The sequence below is a fragment of the Linepithema humile genome, chromosome 8 (genome assembly GCF_040581485.1).
Source record: "Linepithema humile isolate Giens D197 chromosome 8, Lhum_UNIL_v1.0, whole genome shotgun sequence".
In the NCBI taxonomy this organism is placed as follows: Eukaryota; Metazoa; Arthropoda; class Insecta; order Hymenoptera; family Formicidae; genus Linepithema; species Linepithema humile.
Window position 1 is genome coordinate 9,134,069 of NC_090135.1, and position 12,984 is coordinate 9,147,052.

A 12,984-nucleotide genomic window follows, 5' to 3' on the forward strand; every position below is an offset into this window, starting at 1 on the left:
GAAATGACTTCCAATGGATACAGCCAATCGAATCGCCACGAAACGTTGCTTAAACGAAGATTTTATTACCGCCTTAAAAAAAGATCCACTCTATTGCAGAGAACTAAATCTAGAACTAATCAGGATACATTACATATGAATAAAAATTCATTAATAAAATAAATTCGCTACTCGAGAGCAGAATACCGTTTAAAATCGTATTTTCGGAAAATACCGAAAATCGTCGTACTCCACTTCGTCGGTGGGGAAATCGTCTAAGACTGAGCGCTATTTTTCACAACCAAAGTAAGACTCGGCGAGACTCCTGCTTGATAGGGCACGAATTTCAACGGGTGCACCAGTGCAGACATATAGACACGATCTCGCAGAATACGTTTAATTCGCGCTAAAATTCCCGCTAAATCTCTAACCGGCGCAAACAAATCGCTCTATCGATAGGAACATCTTTATGTACAAGTATTCTAGATAGCACTAAACGTCGAATACAAGATGTCCCAGACTCATCAGGTACTTACTCGCATTGCTGTTTAGAATTAAAAAAAAAAAATCTACGAAACAATTTTCAACAATAATTGCAAAATTATTTGTGTCTGAACGTTAAGAATCGACGATATCTCAATCGGACATCTTGAATTGTGACAGAATCGGGAGCGAGAAAAATAATGCGGCCCGACGATTCTTGTATGTGAATGACTCGCTGTCGAGGAAACCGCGTCGCACGAGTGAAACGGTTTCGCGAAATGTGTATCGCGTGAAGATTTTCACACACAGCGAATGTTTAAGCTCGTGATCGATGACTCTGTCCGTCCATCGTAAAATGTAAATACGCGCGTGGCTATAGAAAAATACCGGCGTTCCGTCCGGAATCTATTGTTTGGCAATATTTGGCGCTGTAACTGGCACGAGTTTCTTTCCCTTAAAACTCCTTCGAACTCTCCTTTTCCTTTTCAAGCTCTTGCAGCAACTGAATCGATTATAGTCAGTACGTCAATACTTAATAATGTAACACTTAACGTATATACCCGTATTTTTGTTTTCACAAAACACATTTGATACTTTGAAGACGTCGAAAAACGAGTGCTGCGAGCTAAATTAAAACGGCGAGTTCATTCCCAGTTTCGTGCCGAATTCCAGACGTGCCCTCTTTTGGTATCTAACGTTCACTCTAAAAGAGAACAGAGCGTTCATTTCAAAGAATTTACATAAATTGCGAGCGATATGAGAAAAAGACTTACTTAATCTCTTGCCATTTTATCAGCTCGTTAATGATGAAAGTCAGCGGCACGGAGAGCAGAAAGAACAGCGGCACGTGCATCGGAAAGTTGTCGATTTTCTTGCCCTCTTCTATCCAAAATCTGCGGAACGCCATGCCGGAGAATGCCGCTTGCACGCACAGTCTGCGATAATAATGCAACAAATCTAATCTGTACTCAAAGGATTTGAGAGCGCCAAGTCTGCTCTCTCTCTCTTTCGCTCTCGCTGCTATTACTTAAATTTTTTACTTACACGATAAATACGGCGATGCACCAGGTGCAATTCGTCATAGGATTTTTCCTCCATATCGAGTATTCTCTGTGCACAAAACCGGCAGATATCGTAACTGGAAGAAAGAGTGGATATTGATAAACTTCCAAGTAATTAATTCATGTAAAAGATGTTTTCTGTGAAATTTTGTTTGGATAAAATTTGCTCGTTTTTTAAAGAGAATTAAAACGAATTTGAAGTCAGTTGTGATTATTTCAATTGACAAGACTCAAAAATTGAAGCAATTTTTTTAGCGTAAACGACTCTTTTACAACAATTTAATATGTTAAAAAAAAAGTATGAGTGATTACCAAGATGCAGAACCAGAAGGGTGAGAGCGAAATGCTGCACGACCAGGAAGACAATTGGCTTGTTGTCCCAGCCGCCCCAAGATGTGTTCTTCATTTCCGGATATATGTACAGGCACTTGGAGTTTGGTGCGTAGAAAGGGCAAAGCGTTAGAAACGAGACGAAATACGATAGGATCACCGTGATCACCGTCGGCAGGAACTTGCCGCCGTAGCACCACAGAACGAACAACGCGACCTGTAACATATATATATCTTATAGTATTTACAACATATTAAATCAATTTCGTTCTTAAATTTCAAAAGCCTGTTTGAATTAGTTAAACTGAATGACAATATAGAACTGTTTTAATAATTTTTCTCTCAAATACCAAGAGTATACATTAAGAAGAAAAATAGAGTAACGAATAATTCTGTGACAACGGAAAATATTAGAGAAAAAAAGGCAATTTTTTTCCTCGTTATTAAAAAGAAAATAAAAGAACAAGAGCGACTCTTTTTCATGAAGCTTAGTTTCTATAGTTCAAACTGCGTAAACTTACATGAAAAATAAGTTTCAAAATTAATTAAATAAATTAAAATTAATCTACAATACAAGTACGAAAGCAATTTGGTCTATTAAGAATCATAGAAGCTCGATTCAGTCCTTTTCGTCAGCTGTCACGCGAGAAGGAAATCCAAATCGACTGTTTCTCACCTCTCCGTTGACTGTGCACAGATTTTTTCCGGTCGCGCGTTGCATTATCGTCGGGTCTATCGGCGTGACGGTCAGAGGCACCGATAGCGTGGGAATTATCAAGCACGCCAGCCAGAGCGCCTGCTCGATGGAGAACAGCGGCGGCAGCATTAAGAATGCCGGCAATAGGCTCGTGAACGCGACCGTAGCTGAGCAGCACAGCCAGAATTGCATGGTGTTCGATAGACTATTCATGTAATGACGAGCCTGCAAGAGAAAAAATTGTTTATTTAACTTCTCTTAACTAAAAAAAACGAATTTTACGAAAAATAGAAGGTAAAACAGATACGTCTCTGTTTTACCTTCCATTTTTCGTAAAATTCGTTTTTTTTGGCTTGAAAAATCCTTTCAAATTGACCATCCGTAGTGTATTAGCATATGTACTTTACTTACAGAAAAGGACTTTTCATTCTACACAGCCAAAAAAAAGTTAAGTGTATTTGAAAAAAATAGGTAAAACAGATCACTTTAGGATCCCTATAAGGATGAAAATCATCCCTCGCGCCTATGGAAAATTAGAATTCGCTTCATACCTCCATGATAAGACGGAAGATCGCCACAGGATCCTCACGTTTCACGCTCAACGAGCACGCGACGGAGTTCAGCGCACGGCTGAGATCGACGGGAGAGATGCCTTGATCCTCCGTGGTGGGCACCAATACCGGCATTTTCTGGCATACTTGTGGGTAAAGCGGTTCCACCGCGACTCTGCAATTGATTCGCAACACTCTGATCGATCTCGAGTTGAACAAAAATCGTACGGAGTTTGCGTCGGAATTTTTCTTTCGGGGAAAAAATTCTCAAACATCGCCAATAGATTGCAAGTGGAATTACCCGGCGTCGGCCTGCATGAAGATCGGCATATTCTCAGCGTTGGCGGACGAGCCGAGCACGCACACCACTTCGCCGTAGTCCTGCATGATGTGCAGCATCTCCCGAGTCACCGTGGTGTTGCAGTCGGTGAACAGCGACACGAGTAGCGGGACGTTGTCTATGAGTTCGATATGCGGGCGTATCTTGTCTATTCCTCTTGGCAATTTGGCCTGCGCGTTTGGAAAAAGTCAACAAAAACTGCCATAATCGTTTATCAAGCTTAAAAGAAATGGGAAATCTGCGTACCCTGTTTGATAAGTCGAAGTTAACCGGCGCACTTTGCTCGGTGCTATCGGTGAGGCAGCTCAAGGACCTCCAGGCTTCCTGACCTGATCCGAGATCGACGCTTTGCACCAGGACGCTATCCTCGCTCCTTACCGTATCCTGCTCTCTATAATTGATGTAGCGTTATACACGTCGCGTATTTTGTCAATTTTTACGCATGTGAAAAATTATTGGAAATAAAAATTGAAAGAATGATACTTGTCCAAATTAATATTCCATAATTCTGTATAATCAACTATGATTATTCTGTAATCATTGCAAATTAAAATTGCATTTCACACTTAGATATCGCTTTACCTGTGACTCATGGCGCTCTTGGCCTGGGAAGTCCCGACGGTGTTGTTCCATTCGGTGGTCTCGTCGTCAAACTTCACCGTCGCGAAGTCCGTGTTGATGGCGCTGGGCGCCGACATGCTCATCGCCCGGCTGTTGTTCAAATTGGTGCTAAACCGAAGAAAAGGCATTGGACACTCCAATGAACACTCTCAACCACACGCCTCCGCTAATTTACAATAATCGATCGATAGACACACATCAATGCGGAGAAGCCAAGAAACTGCGTTAGGTCGCGGAAGTCCTTGCGAACTCCGCGAAGCTTTCACAACAGAGATTTTCTCGTCATGCTAGACATTTTTCGCGACCGACCAACCGTAGAATGCCATTTTAAGACCAATTTATCCGGCTCTGTATTTTTCATCAAATCTTTCCCTTCTTCAACTTTCTCACTTGATTTAAATATCGTGAAACCATTTCTCTGCTACTTGAATTTTGATTAAAAGTTCTAAATGTATCTTACGGTTAATACATCGCCTGTTTTCTCTTTCACTTCGAAAAGCAAAGCAAAGAAACTTTATAGTAAGCTTATTTCTGCATGTAATCGGTGTAACGTACCGAGGTAAGACACGATTAAGCAAGTGGCTGGCCTCGTCCATGCAGGAGTAGTAATTAGGCTGATGAGATTGGGCCGTGGGTGAGGGAGTGGGTGAGGACATGGCTGCCGCCTGGCTCACCCACCAACCCACTGGACTCTCGGACCTGATGTTTGTCATCGTGTGTGTTAGTTACACTGGAGTATACATGAACGTGTGGCGTATATCTTCACCCGCGTGAAGAGTATATCGAGTGTATTCGCGTCGCTTGACGCGGGCGTCGAGTCGCAATCGCGAGATCTCAATCTGATTAAAGTTATCTTGGCAATTAGACAGATGAGTCGCTCATCAGCCAAACTGATTAACTCCACTTTTTTTTAGAATTTTAGTACACAATTGACGCTTGTACTTTTCATAAATGAAATTAATTGATGGAGCTAATCAGTTCGACTTCTGAGCGGCTGATATATCATGGAAATAGCAACACATTATCGTGAATTTTTTGCGAGAAATAAAAGAATGATAATTTGCGATTCGATACCCAGAATTGAAAATGAGATATTAGTACACATATATCAAGTATTAGGACACTGCAGCCAAAATGGTCGTGGCGTTATCTTGTTTGACATTAGAAACACGACGCGGGACGACTCGGAGAATTCGAAGGGAGAAGTTTCGTGAAGGTAAATTCGTTTTGCTGACACGGACAAAGCATTATTCCCCGAGACGTCCCGCGCAACGGTCAGCATGCAAGTCGAGATTAACGATACAAAGGTAAAAAAGACGTATAGACAAACATATACGACGGGGGCATATGCGGATATCTCTCCAGCCATTGCTGTCTCCTGCAATATACACGGACACATTTTACAGTCGAGCTTCACGGTAGCGCGCTCTAATGAGAATCAGAGAATTACTAATGCATTATTAATACGCGCGCAGCTTTTCTTTGTGCATGTCCGATCCTGGAATTCAATCCCCTTCGATCATTCTGCTTTCCTAATCTTTTTTAAACGTTCTAGAAAGAAAGAAAAAACAATCCCGATTGCCGACTTAGAAAATTAATTAGTTTTCTAATTTTTAAATTTTTAATTAAAAAAAAAAGAAGAAGCAATAATGGTGGTTGATGACTTGAGAAGTTAATTAAAATGTTTTTCAATGATGCAACTGCGATGTTGGGACTAAAAAGGGTCGGATCGGAGACACTAGCGATAAGAAAAGTCGCGGATATGCCCCATATGAGAAACTCGAGAGACATTAAGATAGCGAGAAACGGCGACGGTATATCTCGGTGTTTAGCGCGCGAATACCTGGCACCCTCGCTGAGCAGCGAGATGTGGCAGTTCCAGCCGCTCTCCAGGCCCATCTTCTCCGAGAAGACGCGCGAGCGCAGCTCGTTCTCCTTGCTGAAGTGAACGAACCTTATGCACGCTCTGTCCAGCTGTTCGATCAACTGTACCTATAATCGAATGTGAAATATGGCATATTTTTAAATTATTAGTTAAAGACATCTTGATTAATTATTAACAAACGGCGCGGTCTCTCTCACCATATCCGTTTGCGCCTGGTATTGCATGGTGACCATCCCGATGAAAACTTGATTGCACTGAACTTCAAAACAGCCTTCGACATCGCTGACGTCGTCGTCTTTATTATCATTGCACAATAAAGAATCTGGAAAAAGGCCATTTTACTTCCCAGTTGATTTACCAAATAAAACCCCATCTTCCAATCAAAAGTGAAATTAAAATAAAAAGTAAACAAAATTGAAGACTAATATGCGATCGCATTTCGTTCGCTCTAACCTCCTGCTGTTGTTGATTAAGGTAGTTTTCCACCAAGAGACACAAGCGACACAAAAGTATTATTCTCTCTATTGCTCATTGAATATCGAACAAAGACAGAGTGATACTTGTGTCGACTTGTGTCAACTTGTGTCTTTTGCTGGAAAACATACTAAATTATCAAATTTTCTTTTTTATAATACAAAAAGAAATTAAAGCAAACCTGTCGAATGAAACTGTCCGAGTATCCCTCGCACTCTGGGATCAAGAACGTTTCTGAAGTCCCAGGGCAAGGGGGTCGGGCTCCTGTGCGGCGTGTACAGATGCTTGCTGTCCGCCGGAAGCTCCAGATATATCTCGGACATCTTGTCCCTGATGGCGCGTGTCAATGGTCGATACGCGAACGCGGTGCAGTACGAAGTCAGGCTCGTTCTCTGATAGAAGTCTTGAACCTTTTTCCTGCAAGAAGGGAAAAGAAAGTTGTATACAAGATATTCCTCGAATTTTATCAACAATTTTAAGAATGTTGTACAATTATACAGAATAATTAAAAAAAAAAATATGAGATGCACCTGTCCGATGCGGAAAGAGGACAAAGATCGTGACCGTCCCAGTACTCGATGCACGAATCCAGGATTATGTCGGCCGTTCCCTGCGTTAATAGTTGCAGACCGCCGCCGCTGCGCTCCTTGACGACCACGGCCACCATGTGAGGAAACGGGAACTTCAACTTGGTCGCGATGCTCAGCGACCGCGCGAACTTTATGTCCCGCCTGACCATTTCCGGTTGCTGTCGAAACATTCACAAGTTTTGTCCATTTTCTTAAAAACAGTTTTGACAAAGTTCAATCCAACGAGCTTTCCATGACTATTAATGCAATCTGATCGTCAGAATAGACTCGAAATCTTCGAAGACTTCGAAATCTAGCGAAGATTTTTTTAACAAATAAATGTAACTATCCAAAAGAAGCATTCTGAATTTTCTAGAGTGACAAATTAATAATCACACTTACAACATGTCTAAATGTAGATAACTGCTGCTCCAATTGAAAGATCTTCTGCGCCTGATCCTGAAAGCCGATCTGCTTCGCCAATTCGCACAAACATCTGTTGCAGAAACATTTATCTCTCTCAATCACTCCAACACCGAAGAAATCAACATCGCGCAAGATAAGAATTAAGGACGCCGTACCGTCTGTTTGTTACCGGGACCAGATTCTCGTTGTAGAGTGCCTCGCAGGTGACGTGACAGCAGAACTGCATGTAGTGCTCCTGCGTCTCCATGTTGCATGTATTGAGAAGGATCGTCAGACCGAGCGGCTTGAGAGAGTTGAGGTGTTGCCGCCACGAGTGATCGTCGAATTGCAGCCGGAACGGCAGCGCATGATCGTGAGTGAGATCCAACACTTCGGCAGTGGAGTGCGACATATCTGCGAAGCGTCGGAGCGTCCCGTTATTCGTCGCGCACTCGGGCTCGCGCCTACTCGCATCTTTTCTTACCATGTTGCACGTAGGACGTTCTGTTGGAGTTCGCCTTCGACTTTTCCGACTCCGGGTTCTTGTCAGCTGTTTTGTCCACGCTGCCGGTGCTGCGAAATAATAGAATTGCATTCACCTTCGTGCATTTTTACAAATTGATTTTACAAAACTTTGAATTTTCTTTATGTCTCAAAGAAAAATTTCTTACTAGATTTTTTTCTGAGGATTTTTATAACACAAAGTAATCACCTGGAACTCGGCGACAAGGTGTTATTAGCGTTACGCAGGAAGAACACTTTCTCCGCTGTAGGATTAGGCCACGAGAGAATTCCCTTCTTGTCGACGCAGCACAATGCCTGCAAAAATACACGAAATGTTACGCAATTGATCGATAATTACATTTACTCGATAGCAGTACTCAAATATTTACAGTGACAGAACCCAAAACGTGCAGAATGCTTGCAGATCTCGACATCATGTGTTCTTTGCCAGAAAGAATGTCGAAAAAATAATCCTTGAGTTCAAGCCAGTTGTACACTACATCCGGATGACTGGGACCACTGATATCCGCGTCCTCGAAAGGATCTACAAACTAAGTTCCCTCGTTTATTATTTCAAATAATAATTTAAAGTCAAATTCGAGAAGAAAGAAAAATAGATTTTTATGTTATAATTCATAACCTTCAAAATAGCATTATTTTAAATTTTATCTTAAAAAAACTTATTAGAGAATTATTATTATTATAAGACATAAATTCAACTATTTTCCAGTTTCCCAAATTTGCAATTAAAAAGTACTTCAAAGAATATAGAAAAGGATAGATAATAATACCTGTAGCTTCTTCGCAGATAAGTAAAGCTTGAACAACGCCTTGAAGCGAGCCATGCCGAAGCAATTGAGGAATATCCAGCAGACGGGGAACACCAGCGGCAGCAACGGGAGGCTCACAGCGATCGGCTGCAGCAGGAACATCTCGCTCCAGTGACCGGTACTGAAGTAATCCGCCAGATACAAGTAGCGGAGTAGATTGACCACAAGAACGACGATCAGGAGTATCGGATAAGCCAGATGCTCGATGCAGCAGATCATCAGCAGGTGCCGCTTGCGATTGTGATAGGTGACCGGCCGGTCGAGCGCCTGGTCCAACGCCATTCGCAGGTTCATCAAGTACGGCGTCTCCTGGAGCTTGTAGATCTTGTTCTTCAGAGGCACGCGTGCCTGCGGCGTGGAGAAGATGTCGGTGGCGCTGTGCACCTGCGGAGTGTAAGCCTCTCTGGCGTGCAGAACCGGCGCTTCCGGATCCTGAAAGTTCCATCAACGCGAAGAATTTAATTCAGAATTCTCAAAATAGCGGAAGAATTAAATTTAAAATAGCTGAAGCGTTATGCGCTGGAAAAAGTCCAAGCTACGTACATCATACGGCACGCAATATCCGGGCGCTTGCTGGCCGGGCTTCATCACGATTATGTCACCGGCCACCAGCAGCGCCCACGGCAAATTGACTATTTCGCCGTCACGATATGTCCATTGCAGAGTCAAGCAGGGAGATTGCGGACCGCATAATTGCGGATAGTTCTTCGGTTTCCATCGACACGTTGCACGCGCAACTGCAATGTTGAAGAAACGCGTATTTGTATCATCTGTAACGTCGTCAAGCGACAAATTGTAAAAATCTGTGAAATACCCACCGTCGAGTTGGTCGAGAAGAATCTTTACTCTATGAGGAATCTCCTTGTGTCGTAATCTGTTATCCGACACCACTAAAATAAAATTCAATACTACTAAACAACAGATTATCAGTCCATCATAGGGCAGTGTAGAATACCTGCAACGGCACACTCATTCATGAAACACGAGTGCTAGTGAGCATTGCTAGTGGAGCTATTATCTGATAAGCAAACACGACAGATCAGAGGTGTAGCCAAAATTTTATGCATAAATCTGCGTATCGACACGTAACGCACCATGTTTCATTGAGTACGAAGAATGTGACAATAAGGATAACTGCATTAATTAATAGAGCGATCGCCGAGGTCCAGCAAAGCGTCGTGTATTGGCTGCGATGATGTAAAGTGTCCTTCAACCAAGCTCTGTACTTCCTGGATTATCGAAAACAATTATCGAAATATAAATCAAAATACATAAATATTGTGTTTCTGCTCGAAATAATCACAGTCGCTGTACAAGATACTACTTATTTCTCCTGTAATCCTCTTGATACTCCTGCAGAACACGTTTGACATCACGATGTAATGTGTCCAGAGCTGCTGTGGTGGTTAAGCCCAGAATTTCCTTAGATTTAGCCTCAACATTCTCATCTTCCTTTTTATCTGGGCCGGTTAATCGATCGCCCTCCATTTTTCTGCAAAATACAAGTAAATTAGAAAAAAGTCTCTATATAAGATTTCAATACTTCAACTTTGACATTTCATGTAACAAGTTAATCATACAACCTGAAAGAAAAAAATATTAATGACTCGTCTCTAATAAAGGAATATTATTATAAATCAATAATGCCATCGATATTGCAAATAATATTACCAAAAACCAAAGAATAAGTTGAAAAATACAATCGGGAACAATGAGAAACTAATGAGGGTTATAATATCACTCACACTTGCTTCTCTTAACGGAGAATCGTTATCTCTCTCTACGCGTACGACACGCGATAGAGCTTTTCCTGCAGTTGCTTCCCGAAATTTATTCACAGCACAATAAGAATCACATAATTTTTCTAGGATCCGCTTAAAACTGCGACGAATTGCACTCAAAACATATAATTCGCATGGCTGGCGATGCAGGTAATGCAAATACTATTATCAATTGTCGGTAACGTGAAAACTCAAGAGCAGTTCAAAATCTGGTTATGTTCCAAATATTGCTTATATGTAAAACCTATGTAATCTAATAAATTTTATCTAAAATGTAATAATCTCAATAAAAGAATAGTATATTATATATATATTTATAATAATACATGTACATAAGAAAATATAAATGTATACATATACCAATGAGACATATAAATCGACAGCGTTATTTTGTCAATGATGGAAGAATCCCATGAACATCAATAAGTACTGATACAGCAGCACGATATCAACATAAATTTGCGTCGTTGCGAAGACGACTTCGTCGGGACCCAATTCTATTCTGCGTCCACCCATAATTGTCTGCACGTCGAAGTATAAATACTAGAAATATATAAAACGTTTGATTAGTATTTAATCATTGCTGATTTATTTATCTATTTATTCGTGCATCCTAAAAATTATTACAAAAACTTGATAGAAAATATTTTAAATAACTTTTGAATAATTTCTATAACAATTCAAAATTCTGACCAAGCTTAACAGGAGCGTTCCGATGATGGCAATTATTAAACGCATAATCATTATGTGAGTGAAGATGAAGATAATCAGCATCGTGAAAATAGTCACGATGGCAACCAGCCCGATCACCATCAGCAAGCCTGGTCTCATCGTCAAGTCAAACTATAATAATCAATTATAACAAGAGTTATGAACAAATTATAGGAATATATTTAAAGAGAACGTGAATTTGAATTGCCTCCGCGATAAAATTATGTTTGTGCAAGAAAATATATTAAAAGTATAAGATAAAAAATGCAATAATACCCTGGAGAATGTCGCTACAAGAGATATTAACATCGTGACGACGGCGGTCATGCCCATCACAACGAGGATCACCTCGATGCTATAAAATACGGAGACGAAGGCGGCCAGATACGACATTCCTAACGTCTACGGCGCGATATCCAGAAGGATTGAACTAAATTAATTTTAATTTGCATCTACCATTGTCGCAGGGGAAGAAGGATACGTTGTGAGGTGTTACCAGCAAGCACAGGCATATGCAATTGTAGGGAGGCGTTCGCCTGGCGTGCACCGATAAGCCGATGGCACAGTACGCGACGATGAAGAACACCCTGTCGAAATAAATTTTCGAAATTAATTCCGTAAGCAATATATGATCGAATAACGTACGAATTTTTATACACTGCTCGGTTCTAACAAAGTTATACTAAATAAAATAAGTAAATAATAATTATTCTTATCTTTTGGCACTTGATATAAGCAGTAAGAAATCATTTTCGCATATAAAGAATGAAGAAGTGATGTATCTTACATGGCGACAATCCACAGGTACCAGTTCACTATCATGAACAACTGCGCTTCACGCCTAAAAATAATTTGAAAAATGACAGTGACTTTTGGAAGTTTATGGAGAAAGTCGAATAAAGAGTTAAGAATTTTATAAATTGTACTCACACGAACATAAAGACGGCTATAACAGCGATAGTGAACGCCAGCTGCAACGAGAGGAGGCAGAAAACTTTGCGGACGAAGCTCCTGCGAATCAGGACTTCCTTGAAGTCGCCTATGTAGTCGTCGGCGTCCTCCTGTGACAGCATGTTCCGTCTGCGTTGCTCATGCACCCACGCTCTGTACAGCTCCAGGTTCTCCCGTTCTCTCCGTGCTACCATATCATCTGTCACAGTGATGGTGTACGGTCCCTAGATAACAATTTGATGTAAAAATTAGATTAAACAAGGCTCTGATGATTTCGACAAATTTTCAAAAAAATTAATCAGGAAAATTATACAATTTATTCATCAAAAATTAATAAAACACAAGAAACGTATAATTTGTGAATGGAAAACAATATGTTTCTTTAAGAAAATTCTATGAAAAACAACTTAATTGTGTTATTAAATGAGCGATATAAATCCGAGTCGAAACTTAACAATATTGATATGAGAATTTCTCAAGATCCGCTGCTAGGATAATTAAAACGTCGCACTCACGCTTTTCAGCTTCTGTCCTTTGATCAACGGCGGTAACTGCGGCGGCCCCGGGATGTGCTGCGGAGACGGCTGCAGTTCTTGGAGCTCGGGATCGTCGGACCGCATTGAGTATGCTGAGTAGAATCGTCTGGTGTGTATAAAGTCTCTCGCTTCCCTTGATTTTTGCTATGTACCTAACAGCACCTAAATGTGTCTAAATGTACGCTAAAATCGCAACGCAGTCACAATTAACAAATGAAGATGCAAATAATGCATACGTTGTGAATTTCATTTCTGATAATAATCGTATAATAAAAA

The 12,984-nt window shown here is 40.9% G+C and overlaps 2 protein-coding genes across 5 annotated transcripts; both read right to left on the bottom strand.

Annotated features, from left to right (window-relative positions):
- Nucleotides 1-45: 45 nt before the first annotated feature.
- l(2)k05819 (transmembrane protein 94-like protein l(2)k05819) lies at nucleotides 46-10,633 on the bottom strand. Of its 3 annotated transcripts, none has more exons than XM_012374978.2 (25): nucleotides 10,475-10,633; nucleotides 10,054-10,221; nucleotides 9,824-9,958; nucleotides 9,548-9,684; nucleotides 9,273-9,466; nucleotides 8,691-9,161; nucleotides 8,289-8,450; nucleotides 8,108-8,214; nucleotides 7,880-7,968; nucleotides 7,572-7,809; nucleotides 7,393-7,486; nucleotides 6,952-7,169; nucleotides 6,603-6,838; nucleotides 6,145-6,269; nucleotides 5,906-6,054; nucleotides 4,618-4,761; nucleotides 4,024-4,170; nucleotides 3,688-3,832; nucleotides 3,403-3,611; nucleotides 3,102-3,276; nucleotides 2,530-2,775; nucleotides 1,836-2,070; nucleotides 1,507-1,600; nucleotides 1,236-1,397; nucleotides 46-1,165 (listed from the first exon to the last, which is right to left on the bottom strand). In XM_012374978.2, the coding sequence occupies exons 2-25, from the start codon at nucleotides 10,215-10,217 to the stop codon at nucleotides 1,093-1,095; spliced, it is 4,149 nt and encodes a 1,382-aa protein (XP_012230401.1). In that variant the 5' UTR covers nucleotides 10,218-10,221; nucleotides 10,475-10,633; the 3' UTR covers nucleotides 46-1,092. The 3 variants fall into 3 exon arrangements, with proteins under 3 accessions (XP_012230401.1, XP_012230402.1, XP_012230403.1); XM_012374979.2 differs by having other exon boundaries at nucleotides 10,044-10,221; XM_012374980.2 differs by lacking the exon at nucleotides 4,618-4,761.
- LOC105676773 (protein lifeguard 1-like) lies at nucleotides 10,475-12,879 on the bottom strand. Of its 2 annotated transcripts, XM_012374934.2 has the most exons (7): nucleotides 12,688-12,879; nucleotides 12,152-12,396; nucleotides 12,009-12,062; nucleotides 11,718-11,808; nucleotides 11,498-11,623; nucleotides 11,204-11,353; nucleotides 10,475-11,053 (listed from the first exon to the last, which is right to left on the bottom strand). In XM_012374934.2, exons 1-7 carry the CDS (start codon nucleotides 12,790-12,792, stop codon nucleotides 10,904-10,906), a joined length of 921 nt encoding a protein of 306 aa, XP_012230357.2. In that variant the 5' UTR covers nucleotides 12,793-12,879; the 3' UTR covers nucleotides 10,475-10,903. The 2 variants fall into 2 exon arrangements, with proteins under 2 accessions (XP_012230357.2, XP_067216326.1); XM_067360225.1 differs by lacking the exon at nucleotides 11,204-11,353.
- Nucleotides 12,880-12,984: the final 105 nt, after the last annotated feature.

Excerpts from the sequence above, each read along its gene's own strand:
- LOC105676773 (XM_012374934.2), bottom strand. The coding sequence starts at position 12,792 with ATGCGGTCCGACGATCCCGAGCTCCAAGAACTGCAGCCGTCTCCGCAG. Across the intron at positions 12,063-12,151 it reads ATAGCCGTCTTTATGTTCGT|GCGTGAAGCGCAGTTGTTCA; the intron begins GTGAGTACAATT and ends AATTATTTTTAG. Across the intron at positions 11,624-11,717 it reads GCATATGCCTGTGCTTGCTG|ACGTTAGGAATGTCGTATCT; the intron begins GTAACACCTCAC and ends ATCGCGCCGTAG.